Source organism: Fistularia commersonii, chromosome 34, assembly GCF_037954325.1.
Source record: "Fistularia commersonii isolate RoL2024-O1a breed Wild chromosome 34, RoL_Fcom_v1.0, whole genome shotgun sequence".
Taxonomy (NCBI): domain Eukaryota; kingdom Metazoa; phylum Chordata; class Actinopteri; order Syngnathiformes; family Fistulariidae; genus Fistularia; species Fistularia commersonii.
In genome coordinates this window covers 252,501-267,545 of record NC_141317.1, presented here as the reverse complement: position 1 = coordinate 267,545, position 15,045 = coordinate 252,501, and the positions used below count along the sequence as shown (strand labels likewise).

The 15,045-nt window shown below is 41.8% G+C and overlaps 1 protein-coding gene across 6 annotated transcripts in view; it reads right to left on the bottom strand.

Moving 5' to 3' along the window:
• Positions 1-559: 559 nt before the first annotated feature.
• The window catches only part of rtel1 (regulator of telomere elongation helicase 1), a 59,096-nt gene continuing 44,610 nt past the window's right edge, over positions 560-15,045 (bottom strand). For 4 of the 6 annotated variants that reach the window (XM_086141345.1, XM_086141348.1, XM_086141349.1 and 1 more), the window contains 10 exons: positions 14,678-14,801; positions 13,314-13,482; positions 11,751-11,899; positions 9,069-9,164; positions 8,481-8,685; positions 4,126-4,263; positions 3,565-3,702; positions 2,454-2,642; positions 2,266-2,373; positions 560-1,255 (listed from right to left, as the gene is read on the bottom strand). In XM_086141345.1, coding sequence (XP_085997471.1) covers positions 1,188-1,255; positions 2,266-2,373; positions 2,454-2,642; positions 3,565-3,702; positions 4,126-4,263; positions 8,481-8,685; positions 9,069-9,164; positions 11,751-11,899; positions 13,314-13,482; positions 14,678-14,801 — 1,384 coding nt within the window. In that variant the 3' untranslated portion in view covers positions 560-1,187. The remainder of the gene's footprint in view (positions 1,256-2,265; positions 2,374-2,453; positions 2,643-3,564; positions 3,703-4,125; positions 4,264-8,480; positions 8,686-9,068; positions 9,165-11,750; positions 11,900-13,313; positions 13,483-14,677; positions 14,802-15,045) is intronic. The other 2 variants (XM_086141346.1, XM_086141347.1) reach the window with 2 other exon arrangements.

Genomic DNA, 15,045 nt, shown 5'->3' with positions numbered 1-15,045 from the left:
TTTGGAGAGAAGGTCAGAGAAGCCAGACTGAGACAATGTGGTCATGTACAGAGGAGGGATAGAGAATATATTGGTAGACGGATGCTGGAATTGGAGCTGCCAGGCAAGAGGTCTCGAGGAAGACCAAAGAGATTTATGGACGTAGTGAGAGAGGACATGAAGGTAGTTGGTGTGAGAGAGGAGGATACAGAGAATAGGGTTAGATGGAGAAAGTTGACTAGCTGTGGCGACCCCTGATGGGAAAAGCCGAAAGAAGAAGAAGATTATATAAGACTTTACCTTGTGGATGGCTAAATAATGGAAAAATGCTACTTCAATGCTGACAGAAATTAGTGACACCAGTTCATCCAAACAGTTAATGGTTGTGACCATGAATAATTCCAATTCAAATACACATCCAAAATCTTACAATAAATCATCTGGAAATATTGCTTTGTATTTTCTGAAGAGCTGGTCAGGAGCGACTGAAATTTTCATTATACAAGGTTCCTTTTCAATGGATAATGTTTAAGAAATTTTTCAGCAACAGTATAATAAGACTTTAATTTCCAAGACAATGTTTTCAGTCCTTTTATTTCAAATTTTATTTTTGCATTTCCATGACAATAAGCATTTCGAAGCCATTTTCAAGTGACTTTAATCATAGACCCTACTTTTGCCAAGGGCAGTCCTTGTAAGAACATTCTGAGAAAATGCCGAGACATTTTCTGAGATTTAACGTTGCAGTAAGGGTAAAAGTTATTCACTACCTATCTTAATCTTTAAGAAAACGTAAGGTGAAAGAGGTTGGAGGTGGAAAGGCTTAATAAAATGATTAAAATAAGGAAATAAAAGGAAAAGTAAACCTCCAGTCAGTTCATCCAACAAAACAATTACACCACGCTCATGACCTCATATTGTTGTGACAGGTATGAGGACTCCTGGACTGATGCCGTGGACAATACCTCTGAAAAAAATTTCATTCTTGTCAACTATTCGAGAGAAGCTAAGTTTTTTCCCACTTAGATTTTTGTTTATTTTGTTATTGCTTGTGCATTTTTTCCAATAGATATGAATACCAGTCAATATGACAAATGTAGACTAGGTAACAATCATGACACATTAGTGCATTAGACATTTAAAATAAAAAATGGCTGACTACAACTTCTCGAAGCACCAATTTATTGTGGTGGACGGGGATGGGAGTCTCATTGATCATGCGAGCTCGGTTGCCTGGGCTTCATTTCCCTGGTAGGGTTCCGGGGAGAAACAGGTCCTTGGAGAAGAATCAGACAAACTGCAGTTCAGACATCATCCATGGTGAAAAACCACACGACTGATCATGTCCAGTTAATGGCTAGTGAATATATTGGTAGACGGATACTGGAATTGGAGCTACCAGGCAGGAGGTCTAGAGAAAGACCAAAGAAAAGATTTATGGACGTAAGTGAGAGAGGATATGAAGTTAGTTGGTGTGGGAGAGGATACAGAGAATAGTGTTAGATGGAGAAGGTTGATTTGCTGAGGCAAAACCTAAAGGGAAAAGCCGAAAGGAGAAGAGGCCTCTTTAGTGTGCTACATAATTGAACAGTTGTCAATGTCTTTTCAAATTAGTTGAAGACTAATTTAGTTGTTGACAGGTCATTTGGGATGTTGTGTATCCCACAACATATAATGGCACTCTTAATATTTTTTCTTTGTAGCCAATTGATGTAGGTAAGAGTGAGATATTTCACTTTCCCCTGATCTTTGAATCACAGTATTCCCCAAAGTCTTTGAGGCACTGACAGTAAATGTACACTTGTCACTGAGAATAGGAGAAGCAGTAGCAGGTAGGCTGATGAAGAAAGGATTACACAAAACAAACAGTCCAAAGTTTAGGTTTTGTATGCAACACAAGAAATGTTTACTTTTATTGCTGATTGTAACTCAAGTATTTAGTTGTTGCTTTACAAATTTTGTTTGGCAATCTAACTGTTAGGCACAAAATACACTTTTGTATGAAAGCAAAAATATACGTTTTTGTTGCTTGAATTATATGTTGAAGATTTGCTGAACAACTTTGTTACGTGTTCTTTGTGCATCAAATGTTCTCGTTCAAGGAAAGATGTATTTTATTGCTGCAGCAAGTATACAGAAGAATCTGTAGACATGACAAAAGTCGATGACTAGTTGAAATGGTCATTAGTTGCAGCCCTATTTTCGACATCAAATAAAAAAAAAACAATAAGCAGTGGACGGTGTGTACAGTTACGTAGATATAAAACAATGTGAGCTGTGGTTTACCTTGCTCATCCTGAAATGAGGCATGAACTTCAGCAGTCTTGCCCGACAGAGAATCCAACAACTCTTTGTACTGCTTCTTATAGTGAGAGGGAATAAAGCTGCCAAACCCTGTAGAGAAGGCAGAAATCATATATAGGCTGGGAACCATCAATTGAATCAAAAACTGTAAGTGATTAGACTGAACTTACGAAGTAACAGTTTGAAGTCATTTTCTTCCTCTGTGAAAATGCTCAGGACTGTGGTCATCAGATTTTCAAAGTTGTCTGTACACTTAAAGCTCTGAATTGCTTGAAAGAAAAGCTTAAACTTCTCTAATCCAATGAGTTCCTTCACATCAGCCAGAAAACCAGCATAGACTTGGTCCTTTGGAGCAGAGCCTGATTAACACAAGAAAATTTCAACATGTCATCTTGAGATAAAGACTCATAAAAATTCATGGCATTTTTAGCCCGTCTCTTGTTCCTATCCATATTACATGGAAAATATGTTTAGTTTGACATATAACGCTTTTTGTTAGGGCATCGACTTCCAGAAGGCTAAATGGTATGTTTTTTGTTGTTTTTTTTGTGTGTGTGTGTGTGTGTGTGTGTGTGTGTGTGTGGGGGGAGGGGGGCGCGTGTTGGCTTGGGGTATTTTGGGACCAACAGCAGCTGATCAATACAAATATAGGGGAAAAAACACCAGAAAAAGTAAGATGAAGAAGCTATTCTGATGGGAGGTAAGATGTCTTCCAGCTAATAGTTACCGTAATTTCCGGACTATTGAACGCACCTCAATATAAGCCACACTGGTTAGCCGATCGCTATCTCAGGCTTCCTACTGCGCACTAAAACCATCAAAGTTGTTGTCTTTGGTGTCAGAGATGAATGGACTCAGAATTTCCTGGTCATTTAATCGGTCCGATGTGACGAGGATAAACGTTTGAGCGGCGTGAAGCTCAATAACGTCCCTCGCCGTAAAAAGTCCATATTTTAGCCGCATCGTTGTTCATGTGAAAAAAGTTGCGGCTTATCGCCCGGAAATTACGGTAGTCCAGTTGCTGCAATAAATTTGATAACTGACCATGACCTGGAAGATGGAGAAGCATCAAGGAGGCTTATCCTAATAAGGAAACACCTTATATACACCTACATATTTAGATTGTGCAAATAGAAATGCATGGATTCAGTCAGGTGACTTTGTCTACTTTGTGAACCACTTGAAATAACTGATTTATCTGATAGTCTATTCTCAGCTGTGTTCGTGAGCAGTCCACACAAGGAAAACAGTTAAATAATATGTTTGCTTTTTCCTTCTTACCTGTCTGAGTTCTTGTGAGACCTTCATTGCTTAGATGCTGTCCTCCTTGATTGAGCTGGTGTGTGTTAAGGTGACTGCAGGTAGCTTTTACATTGGAACTGGAAAGTACAGTCACACTAGCTTGTGGCTCTGATGCTTCTAGAAAAGAAACAGTCGCCAATTTTATAGATCCTGCAACTATAGTAGATTAAAACTTTTATCTCTCACTCTCTTCAAACCAAACTACTGTGATGGTTATAGTAGGAGTAACAATCCATCCTGGACCTCTGGATGGGTTTCCTGGGCAGTAGATAAGTTTGCAGAAATCTACCTATCATTGAGGACTGTTTCTTCATTTAAATGTTGACTTGAGGAGCAGCTGCTACTAAAACCAAATGCTTCAATTAAATAAATATTGGTGGGGAATAGCTCAAGTAGAAAAAAATTGCCAACTACAATCACATTCTTGATCATTTGTGCACTTTTGTCACATACCTTGTCAACTGAACAAGTGTCGCTTTTCAGATTCATAATACATTAAATATGGTGCAGACATTCTGCAGACTTGGGAGATACACATACCGCCATTCAGGATGATTGTTTTCTTTTCATCCTTGGACAGTGAGTGAGCAGGCTTATATCCACATCCAGACCCAGTGAGCTCCTGGCATTTCTCATCAAAACACTTCTTATGATGTGGTCGGACAAACTGGTAGAAGCCTGTGACAAAGTGGACACTTTTAAGATCAGGGTTCTCTGGGTTCTCTGACAATGGCAGGACATCAATGTAATGACATGAGTTCGAGAAGTGTCAGCCTTTAAAAGGAGAAGCTGCACTTGACGATCCTAGTTGTTACTTGTTACACACGGTATTGTCATGTGTGGACGCAGGGAGGACCAGGACAGTGCTGCTAGATTGGCAGATTGGGGTGGTGATCCCCATCTTTAAAAAGGGGGATTGGAAGATATGCTCCAACTGCAGGGGGATCAGGGGTGCTGGACAGGAGGGTCTGAGGAGCAGTGTGGTTTTTGTCCTGTGTAGTTTTTTTCTTGGCTGCGGAACATTGGACAAGCTCTACTAGCTCTGAAGGTGCATGAAGGTTTGTCCAATCAGTATACATGTGTTTTGTGGATATGGAGAAAACATTCAACTGTGTCTCCTGTGGGCAATACGGGCTGTTTTGTCCCTGTATGAAAGGTGTCGGAGCTTGGTCCACATTGCCTGTTCTAAGTCAGATTTGTTTCAAGTGAGGGTTGAACTCCGTAAAAGTTAGGAAAAGAATTGGTGGCCAAGGGCAACCCTGGCGGACAGAATTTCTTGGCAACCCCAGGGTGTTGAGGGGATCCAGTTTGATGGCCTCAGAATTGGGTCTCTGCTTTTTGTGGATGATGTGGTTCTCTTGGCTTCATCGAACCGTGATCTCCAGCTCACACTGGTGCGGTTCATAGCCATACGTGAAGCAGCTGGGATGTGGATCAGTACCTAAAAATCCATGACCATGGTTCTCAGCAAAACACAGGTAGAGGGCCCACTCTGGGTTGAGAAGGAGGTCCTATCTCAAGTGGAGAAGTTCGAGTATCTCAGGGTCTCATTCACGAGTCAGGGAAGGATGGAACAGGCGATCGTCATGTGGAATGGTGCTGGTGGTGGTGAAGAAGGAGCGGAGCCAAAAGGTAAAGCTATCAATTTACCTGTTGATCTATGTTCCTGCCCTCACCTATGGTCAGAAGCTGTGGGTCATGACCAAAAGAACAGAGTCATGGACCCAAGTGGTTGAAATGCACTTTCTCCGCAGGGTGTGCCTTAGAGATAAGGTGAGGATGTCTGTAGAGGTTCTCAGTCATCCAGATCATGGTGAATTTTTGTCAAAATCTTCTTGCCGTAGCATTTAGACTTAAATTTCTTCACTTGAAGACGTTTCACCCCTCATCTGGGCATGTCCACCCAGGAGGAGGTTTCAGGGAAGACCCAGGACACACTGCCGGGACTGAGTCTCTTGGTTGCTCTGGGAATGTCTTAGTATCCCCCCAGAAAAGCCGGACCAAGTGGTCGAGGAGAGGGAAGTCTGGGCCTTTCTGCTTCAACTGCTGCCCAATTCTGGATAAGTGGCAGAAGATGAATGGATGCAAATTCATGCATGCTGATATTTCTTTGTTAAAGCTAAAAGATCATAAAACTGCAGAATCTCCATTTATTTGTATTTCTTCATTCATATTTGTGTTATATATACATTAACATAATAACTTGCTAATATGTGTGCTGTGTCATCATGTAAACCTATGAATTATCCCTGTGCATCAAAACTTAGCTATGGTGTTTAGCAAGGCCATATTATTAGGGAGCACGCCATACATTTTCACTTCTTTGCAGATGACACACAGTTGTACCAATCAGTGAAGCCAGATGAAAACAGCATTGAACTTGAAAAATGTCTAAATGACATAAAAATCCAGATGACTACCATCTTCTTGTTGCTTGACTCTGCAGAAACAGAAGTCAACTTTCTGTTTTCTAATCATCATAGGACCATACCTAAAGATGCAGCCTCACTCGATGGTGTGACATTGGCCTCAAACGCTACTTTGAAAAGCTGTGAGTTATTTTTGACCAAAATTGTCATTTAGCTCCCACATTAAAATATTGCAAGGACTGCCCTCTTTCACTTAAGTAAGATTGTGAGAACCAGGCATATTCTGTCTCAAAAATACAGGAAAACTAATTCATACTTTTGTCTCTGGGTTTGTGTTACCTTCTTGTGTTATTACAAGAACTTGGATAAGGGATCATGTCTCCCCAGTATTGGCTTCTGTGCACAGGCTCCCTGCACAATTTAGATAAGACTATAAAATCATTCCCCCTTACCTATAAAGCCCTGAATGGCCAGGTACCCCCATATTGTGAAGAATTCTTAAAACCTCACAACCCAATGGTTGTCCTTGAAACTGAATATTTCTGGTTCAATTTCCGGCTCCTCCTTGCCCAGGGGTGGGCAAAGTACAGCCCACGGGCCGCATGGCCACAGGCCTGCTGGTCTTTTTAATCTGGCCCGCCAAAGATTGGTACAGAATTCATACTTCATTGATTGAATGACTGAATGATTGGATCAATGAATGTGGGAGCTCGAACAGGAGATTATTTTGTTTTTGGAGCTACTTGAGAATTTTCCTACGCTGAATGACACAGAATGGCTTTGTGATTTAGCATTTACTGTGGACATACTGACACACATGAATGAGCTGGATGTGAAGCTACGAGGAAAAACTGCTTTGTGCATGAAATGTAAGCAAATGTCAGAGCCTTCAAAACCAAGCTGGTTTTAATTTTCAAAGCCAATGTCAGACGAGTCTGATATGTGCTGTTAATAAATGAGTTTTTTTTTTATATGTATCGTATCTTGTGCTGACCTGGCCCTTCTGTCAAATTTTAAAAGGCAATGTAGCCCCTGAGTCTAAAAGTTGGCCCACCCCTGTCCTAGCCTGTCGCAGTGTTGAAGTGCAAGACACTGAACCCCAGGTGCTGCTCAGTGGCTGCCTTCTGCTCATGGTTCATCCATGATTGGTTGAATGTAGAGGTAAAATTCTGCTGATGCTGTGCGGTATGAATAACTGAATGTGATGAATAAAGCAATTTCTATTCCTTTTCTCGATTCCCAGGGTTGACCTACAACAGCATGCTGCCAGACATCCATGAATATATAAGTACCGTAATTTCCGGATGATGCTGGGTGAATTTCCGGATGATGATGAGCTGCGACTTTTTTCACTTAAACAACAATGCGGCTAACGTCGGGATTTTTTTGTGGGGGGCTAATGAGCTTCACGCCGCTATAACATTTATCCTTGTCACATCAGACCGATGAAATGACCAGGAAATTCTGAGTCTGTTCAACTCCGACACCAAAGATGACTACTTTGACGGTTTTAGTGGCAGGAGGAAGCCCAAGAAAGCGATCGGCTAGCTGGTGCGGTTTTAATTGAGGTGCGCTCAATAGTCCGTAAATTACGGTAATAATTGTGCTGCGTCACCAGAATCCTGAAGTTTTTAGCACTGCTGTTACTAACTTTAGATGCTTTGTGCCTGTCCCTCACAATTCATCCCTTATACCAGCCCTCACTCTATCACACACTATTTTATATCTCTGTCCTTGTCCTGGTGTTGCATTTCTACAAATTATTTTAAAGAGTGTGTCCCAGAGACATGAGGCAACTCTGTGATTTGGCAGTATGTTAATAAAATTTGACTTGACTTTACTCAACTTAAGCAGTTTGGGTTTTTATTGATATTTTAAAACCTTTTTGATCAAAAATTTTAGATGCTAAAATTTAGCCTGCTTGTCCTAATACCAGTGCTTCTCAATTATTTTCTGTTACAGCCCCCCCTAGCTAGAGGAAAACAATTTGCGCCCCCCAACTCTTTGCTGCAACAATAAATAATATCATTTGTTTATAAAATTGTTATAAGTACACCTCTGCATAAAATTAAATCCTTATTGACATTAAAGAAAACTAAAAAAGACAGAAGTATAGTTCAACTTACAACAAAGAATAACTTAATTAACATTGTTTAAGTCTGTAACAGAAAAGATTTTAAGTGTTAAGTTTCCTTGTTTCCCACTGCAGTCACAGTGAAGCCAAGTGCTACATAGCCTTCATCACATTTCCTCGTCTTAGCTTTTGGGTGACTTTCTTTAGTCTCATTATCTTCGTCTCTCTCTGCGTTTCTTGTCATCCCTGTTAAATACATTTTCATGTTGTCTCTTGAGGATTTGTTTACTGCACTTCTTATCGCTTGCTCGGTGCAAAAAAAAAACAACCTACACCATAGAGCTAATACTTTCTGTGCACACTCTGACAATGAGAGCGCCACTGCCAACTACTGTAGTGGAAGTGCAATTACACCCCCCCCCCCGCACATCTCTTCAGTTCAAATGACTCACCCCGCAGCAGACTGTGAGTGTTTGTGTCTTCAGTGAGGACAGCAGTTTCATGCAGAAGGAAATTCAGGTCATCTGTCCGCTTGTAAGTGTGAAGGGCCTGGACGATTCGCTCAAAGTTGACCTGACTAAGGGAATTCTTCAACTCAGCCAGGAACCTCTTAGCCCTGCTGGCCCTTACTTCAGAAACATCCTTTGAGGTATTTTTCTGAGATAAAATATACAAACAGAACAAAGAAAAAACAATATGTGGATACTTTCAAATACAACAGTCACAAATAAAATAATATGGATTAGATTCTATAGTAGGCCCCTGTCGATAACATATGTAGATCTGGCTACAAGTTTTAGGTCGTTAGACTCTCATGCACTTTTTGCTTTTTAACCAAAAATACAAGACATATTTCTCCAGCTTGAGCAGGGACATCTTTTACATTTATGTGCTCAGGGGCTCATTTTAAATATGCAACATTGAGTGGTAGAGAGGGTGAGAAGAAAGTTGGAGAGAACATCTGTCATGGTGCATAGGTAATTTGTTATTAATGATGGCCAGATTCAAATTCAGAACCAAAAAAACAGAAACAAACATACTTGTTCCTGGACCAATTTTATTTTTCGTTTTCCAACTCGCAAGTCATCATCCATCCTTTTGTTGTACTGAAGAGATTGTGTGGCAAGACCGCTTACCTGCAAAAAAAAGTAATCTTATCCAAGAAAAACATTCAGATGGTAATACATTTGATGGTAATATTCAATGGTAATACTCAAACACAACAAACTATAATAGAGGACATACGATATACCTCATAGTATGGCATACAACATACCTCCATATATAAGGTAGATTATGTTTGTAGCTTTTTTTGAAAGCCTGAAATTGATTATCTCTGAACACTGTTCGTAGGAAGCTGCTGTGTTAACTCTTGTGTTAGCATCAATGTTGTGCACAAACTAGTCTAATGTAATAAAATCCATAAGACAAAGACAACTGGATATCTTTTAGGCATAACATTTTCACAACTTGCTGCTAAAATCTTGGCACAATATGTATAAAAAGACCACCAGCAGGATGGTGCCACATCCTGCTGCAAAAATAAAATCATCCATCCGTCCTCCTCTGCTTACCCGGAATCGGTTCACGGGGGCAGCAGCTGGCGCAGTGAGGCCCAGACCTCCCTCTCCCCTGCCACATAGTCCAGCTCCCCAGTGGGGGACCCCAAGGGGTTCCCAGGCCAGCCTGGGGACATAGCCTCTCCAGCGTGTCATGGTCTTCCCAGTGATCTCCTCCCAGATGGACATGCCTCTCTTGAGAGGCGTCCAGGAGGCATCCTGACCAGATGCCACCTCTGGGAGAGTCTGGCCACCTTGCGGAGGAAACTAATTTCGGCAGTTTGTATTTCGGACGTTCTTTCGTCACTACCCACAGCACGTGACCATAGGTGAGCGCGGGAATGTAGATTGACCAGTAAATTTATAATTTCGCCTTTTGGCTCAGCTCTCTCTTCACCATGACCGGTACAGAGTTGGTATTGCTGCAGATGCCGCACCGATCCGCCTGTCGATCTCCCGCTCCATCCTTCCCTCACTCGTGATGGGGACCTCATGCCTGAACATGGTGTTTGTTATGGACAATCAGTGATGAGCATTGAAGTCCAATACATCACTCGGATTCAGATCAAGGGGGCCGTTCCTCCCAATCATGCCCTTCCAACTTGCACTGTCGTTGGCCACATGAGCATTAAAGTCTCCTAGTAGAATGAGGGAGTAGGAGGGCTCCCGGTAGGAGCGCTCTCTAGCAGCTCCCCTTGAGACCCCAAGAAGGATGGGTAAACTGAATTGCTGTTGGGTGCATAGCCACAAACATCAGTCAGAACCCGTCACCCCACCAGAAGGCGCCAAGACAGGGGGCAATCAATATGCTGGCACCTGCCCCGGAACAATGCCAGGATAAAAAAATAAAACAAAAAAAAGAGTCCAGCTCCTCTAAATAGGCCTGGTTCCAGACCCCACACTGTGCTTCTAGGTGAGTCAGACTATATTTAGTTGGAATCTCTCAGTCAGCTTCTGCAGCCGAGGATTGGGCCACCAAGGTCCCCCACACTGGCTGCTGCCCGGCTCACACTCCACCCAGCCCCTTGGCCCTTCCTGTGGATGGTGAGCCCAGGGGAAGAGGGATCATTCCTTCAGGCTGTGCCCGGCCGAGCCCCATGGGTGAAGGCCCGGCCACCAGGCGCTCACAACCGAGCTCCACCAGGCCTGGCTCCGAGAAGGGGGCCCCAGTGACCTGTGTATGGGCAAGGGGAAACTCGGTCCAGTGATTGTCTTCTTCATGGGAGGTCTTCTGAGCCACACAGTGTGCCCCTTCCAGGCATAAAGCCCCCAACAACATAACTCCCAGGATCACTGGGACACGCAAACCCCTCCACCTCAGGAGCTCATGAAAATCAGCATCTTCAAATTGGTAGTCAGCAGAAGGAAGCATAAGGTGCTTTAAAATTTCCTGGTTGATGGCTGCCTCTTCACTCTACTTCCAGATTGGGGCTTAATTTCCAAATGGCATGCAAAATTCACTTTTATCTGAAAAGAGGAATTTGGAGCACTAAGCAGAAGTCCAGCTCAGGTAAGCCGCTTCTGGTGTTTCTCCAGGAGTGGCTTGACACGAGGAATGCAACATTTGTAGCCCATGTCTCAGATTCAGCTGTGCAGAGTGGCTTTTGATGCAGTGATTCAAATTTCAGTCAACTCCTTGATTTTGATTCTTGAATCGATTTTGCTTGGAATTTTCCCATGGCTTATCTCTTTTAGTGGTGCACCCTTTCAACTAGCTTCTTTAGTAATGAGGGTGACCGTCAGTCGTACACATGTCAAGTCAACTGTCTTCACCTAGTGTGGTCTACTGGCACAGACAGAGACCATAAGAAGGCTCAGGAAACCTTTGCAAGTGTTTTAAGATAAGTAGTTGATTGATGTGTGACACCACAACTTTTCAATATTGAACTTTGTCACAATATCCAAATTTTCTGAGAATTGGCATTTGAGCAACCATTATCTGTAAGCCATAATCATCAACATTTCATGTAATAAAGGCAAGAAATATTTCAATCTATGTGTTATGAATCTATATATCTGGGATTCGGTTTCTCTGACGATAAATATTGAACTTTTCTTTGATATCATAATTTCTTGAGATCTACCTGTGCATGTTGCTCCTTCAGAAAACGGAATGTCCAAATGCAGATGTATAGAATTAACTTGTCAATGAAATTAACTTACCCTGTCCTCTATCAAGAAATCATCAACTTGGTGGTGACCTCCTTGCTCCAGAGCATCCAACAGATTGCCTGGTTTTGTCTGGCTCCCCTCCTTTTCAGACTTATAATCAATACAAATCCTGGCTACACCATCAGATTCAGGGTTCCCATCTGACAAACAAAGGACATATATATATACATGTATGCATGCACAATGTGGCCTCAGGGGGAGGGCAAAAGCCAGTCTGGGACTGAGAGTAGGGACACTGAATGTTGGGACGAGAGTTAGCTGACATGATATAGCCTACATAGAAAGGTAGCAAAGCTAGAAGCTTAGGAGCAGATTTAAGTTGTGTAGTACAACTTACGTCTGCATACTACTGACAGGACGAGAAATACAGTGAGAGTTATCTTGAAGGAGGAGTATGTTAGGAATGTTCTGGAGGTGAAAAGAGTATCAGAAAGACTTATGAGTCTGAACATGGAAATTGAAGGTGTGATGCTCAGTGTTGTTAGTGGATATGCCCCACAAGTGGGATGTGAGTTAAAGGGGAAAAGGAGAATAACTGGAGTGAGTTGGATGAAGGGATGCATAAGATGATGCAGGATAAAATGATGATGCCAACGAATGAAGTTATGGTAGAGAGTAGCGGGAACCTAGACAGAGCAAAAGTCAGCGTTTGTGAGCAACAGTATGGTTGCATGCATGAAAGTACTACAGGTGCAGTATTTGCTTTGAGAATGCAAGTAGAGAAGTACAGAGAGTCAGAAGGAGCAGCATTGTGCCTTCGTAGAACGAGAAAAAGTATATGACAGGGTGCTGAGCGATGAACTGTGGTAAGTCAGACTGATGCAGGACATGTATGCATGATGTGAGACTGTGGTGAGGTGTTCTGTAGGTGTGACAGAGATGTTCAAGGTGGCGGTGGGACTACATCAGGGATCTGAGCCTCTTCTGCAGTTATGATGGCTGACAGATGAGGTTAAACAGAAATCCCCATGGACCATAAGATTTGCAGATGATACTGTGAGTTGCAGTGAGTGGAGGGACCAGATAGTGGAAAATCTAGGGAGGTGGTTAGAAACATTAAGACAGAATATATAACTGAGAAGGAAAGGGATCCAAGTGGAACAGGGAGGCTAAAGGGAGTGGAGATAAAGAAGGTGGAGGAGTACTTCGGGTCAAAAGTCCAGAAATGGAGAATGTGAAAAAGAGGTGATAAATGGGTCAAAGGAGGTTGGAACGGGTAGAGAAAAGTGTAAAGGGTACTATGTGATAGAAGCATATCAGCCAGAATGAAAGGTATATGTGGGACAGCGATGTTGTATGGTTTGGAGACAGAGGCACTGAAGAGAGGACAGGAAGCAGCGCTGGAGGTAGTAAAGAAGATGTTGAAAAAACATAGAATGGGGTTAGATGGAGGAAGTTGATTTGCTGTGGCGACCTCTGAAGGAATAAGTCGAAAGGAAGCAACACGCACGCACGCACATATACACCATATGCATGTGTGTGTGCGTGTGTGTGTGTGTGTGTGTGTGTGAAGACGTCTGAATAGGCCTTTCCTCTTTTACTCATGACACTCACCAAGTTTCCTCCTCTTCAAACTTGGAAGGTGAGGGTCCAGCACCTTGGCTTTCTGGGTAAAAGAAACGCTACAAGATGCAGAGGACCTAATGTAGCTTGAGGATCGAGTGTCTGGTGAACCCATGGAGCCACAACTGTCTGGGGCAGGGGCCTCTGACACCAAAGGCCTCTGGGACATTCCAAAATATCAGTACAATCTTTTTAAACATTATTATTATTGTAGTCATATTTTATTGGTCAGTATGCATTGGTTACCAAGTACATTTTTGCTTTATTTCCTACATTACTTTCAGACGTAAAATAATCATGTCCGCCCTGTTGAATTGCATTTGAGTCGTTTGAAAGTTGCAAAAAAAGAAAACAGGAAAATTGACTGATAGTCATAATGCCAAGTCATTAAATGCTCTTCCCTTTATCTAGTATTAGTAATGATAACTGCATGTAGTTCAAATCTAAGTAACGTAAGTCTTTGTTTTCACTACCTATTTTTCACATTTCAAGGGTGCTCCCCTTTCCTGGGGTTTGTGTGCATCCAAGTTTTTTACTTTTGAGAGTTTGATATTACGCTTGTGTGTTAAAAAAAGCATGGGCTTATTTTAGATGGTCTTCTGTATAGCATGATTATGGCAACCTATCAGACATCAGAACCAAAAGGTCGCTGTGTACTCTCAGTCAAGCAATGCCTCAATCCTCACTCCTTTGTCATAGGGTGAGCTCAGCAGAGCGGTGGCCCCATGGATAGCCGAGAGAGAAAAGAGGAGCAATGTGATATTATTTTTCACATGTGCTTTGTTTACATAAAGTGGTGGTGACGCAGCTGCAACATTAGCAGCCTCTTCTGACCATTTATAGACAACATATCCTGACATTTTTCAGCAGAGCTCTGAAGACAACAAGCAAGCCCCAAATTCCCTGCACCACATTCTGTCTGTTAAAAAGACATTGCAGGAATATCTCATGAAAGGCAAAGAACAGTCAAGTGCAGTTGACAGTAAAGTATCTGTGATTAAAACTTGAACCCTTAACATTATTAACCTACTCCATACATGCAAGTGAGCTACATGAATCATGGATGTCTTTCATTTGGTTAACAAACTTAAATAAATTCTGTTAAATTCTATAAATTCTGTTTATATCAGGCTATAAATAAGCAATTTTTAGATGAACATAACATTTTCCATTTTTGCACTTGCTTTTCAGGTTGATGCATTCATCTCTCTAGTCATACAGCTAAGCAGTAATTTAGTAATTGTAATGAAGAGATAAGTAAACTTTGATACATTATTTTTTCACTAACTGTCAAGGCTTTGTATACATACGAGGGTTCCAAACATTTTCCACATATTGAAGACCAAGAAACTTACCATTTTCTGTGCAACCCTGAAAAACTGAGTGACTTCTCTGACTATGTTCCCAAAATTGTAGTTGGTGCGTAAGTAAGGCCGGACCCAGGATGAAAGGTGAGTTCGAGCATCAGGGCTATTAAATCTGTGGAGGAAACTCATGTTATTCCTGTGAAATTCCATTGTACATAAACTAAACTATTATATTATTTATGGTGAGACATTTCTATAATATTGACAACAGATCCTAATATTGTGGTATTATAATCAACTTGGAAAATTTTGGCTCATATTCTCTCTCACTGAAATCTATCTGTCGGTCTGTCACATACATAGACAGACTGATAAAGGTATCAAGTATCCTACCTCACAAAAGGCTAGAGAAAGAT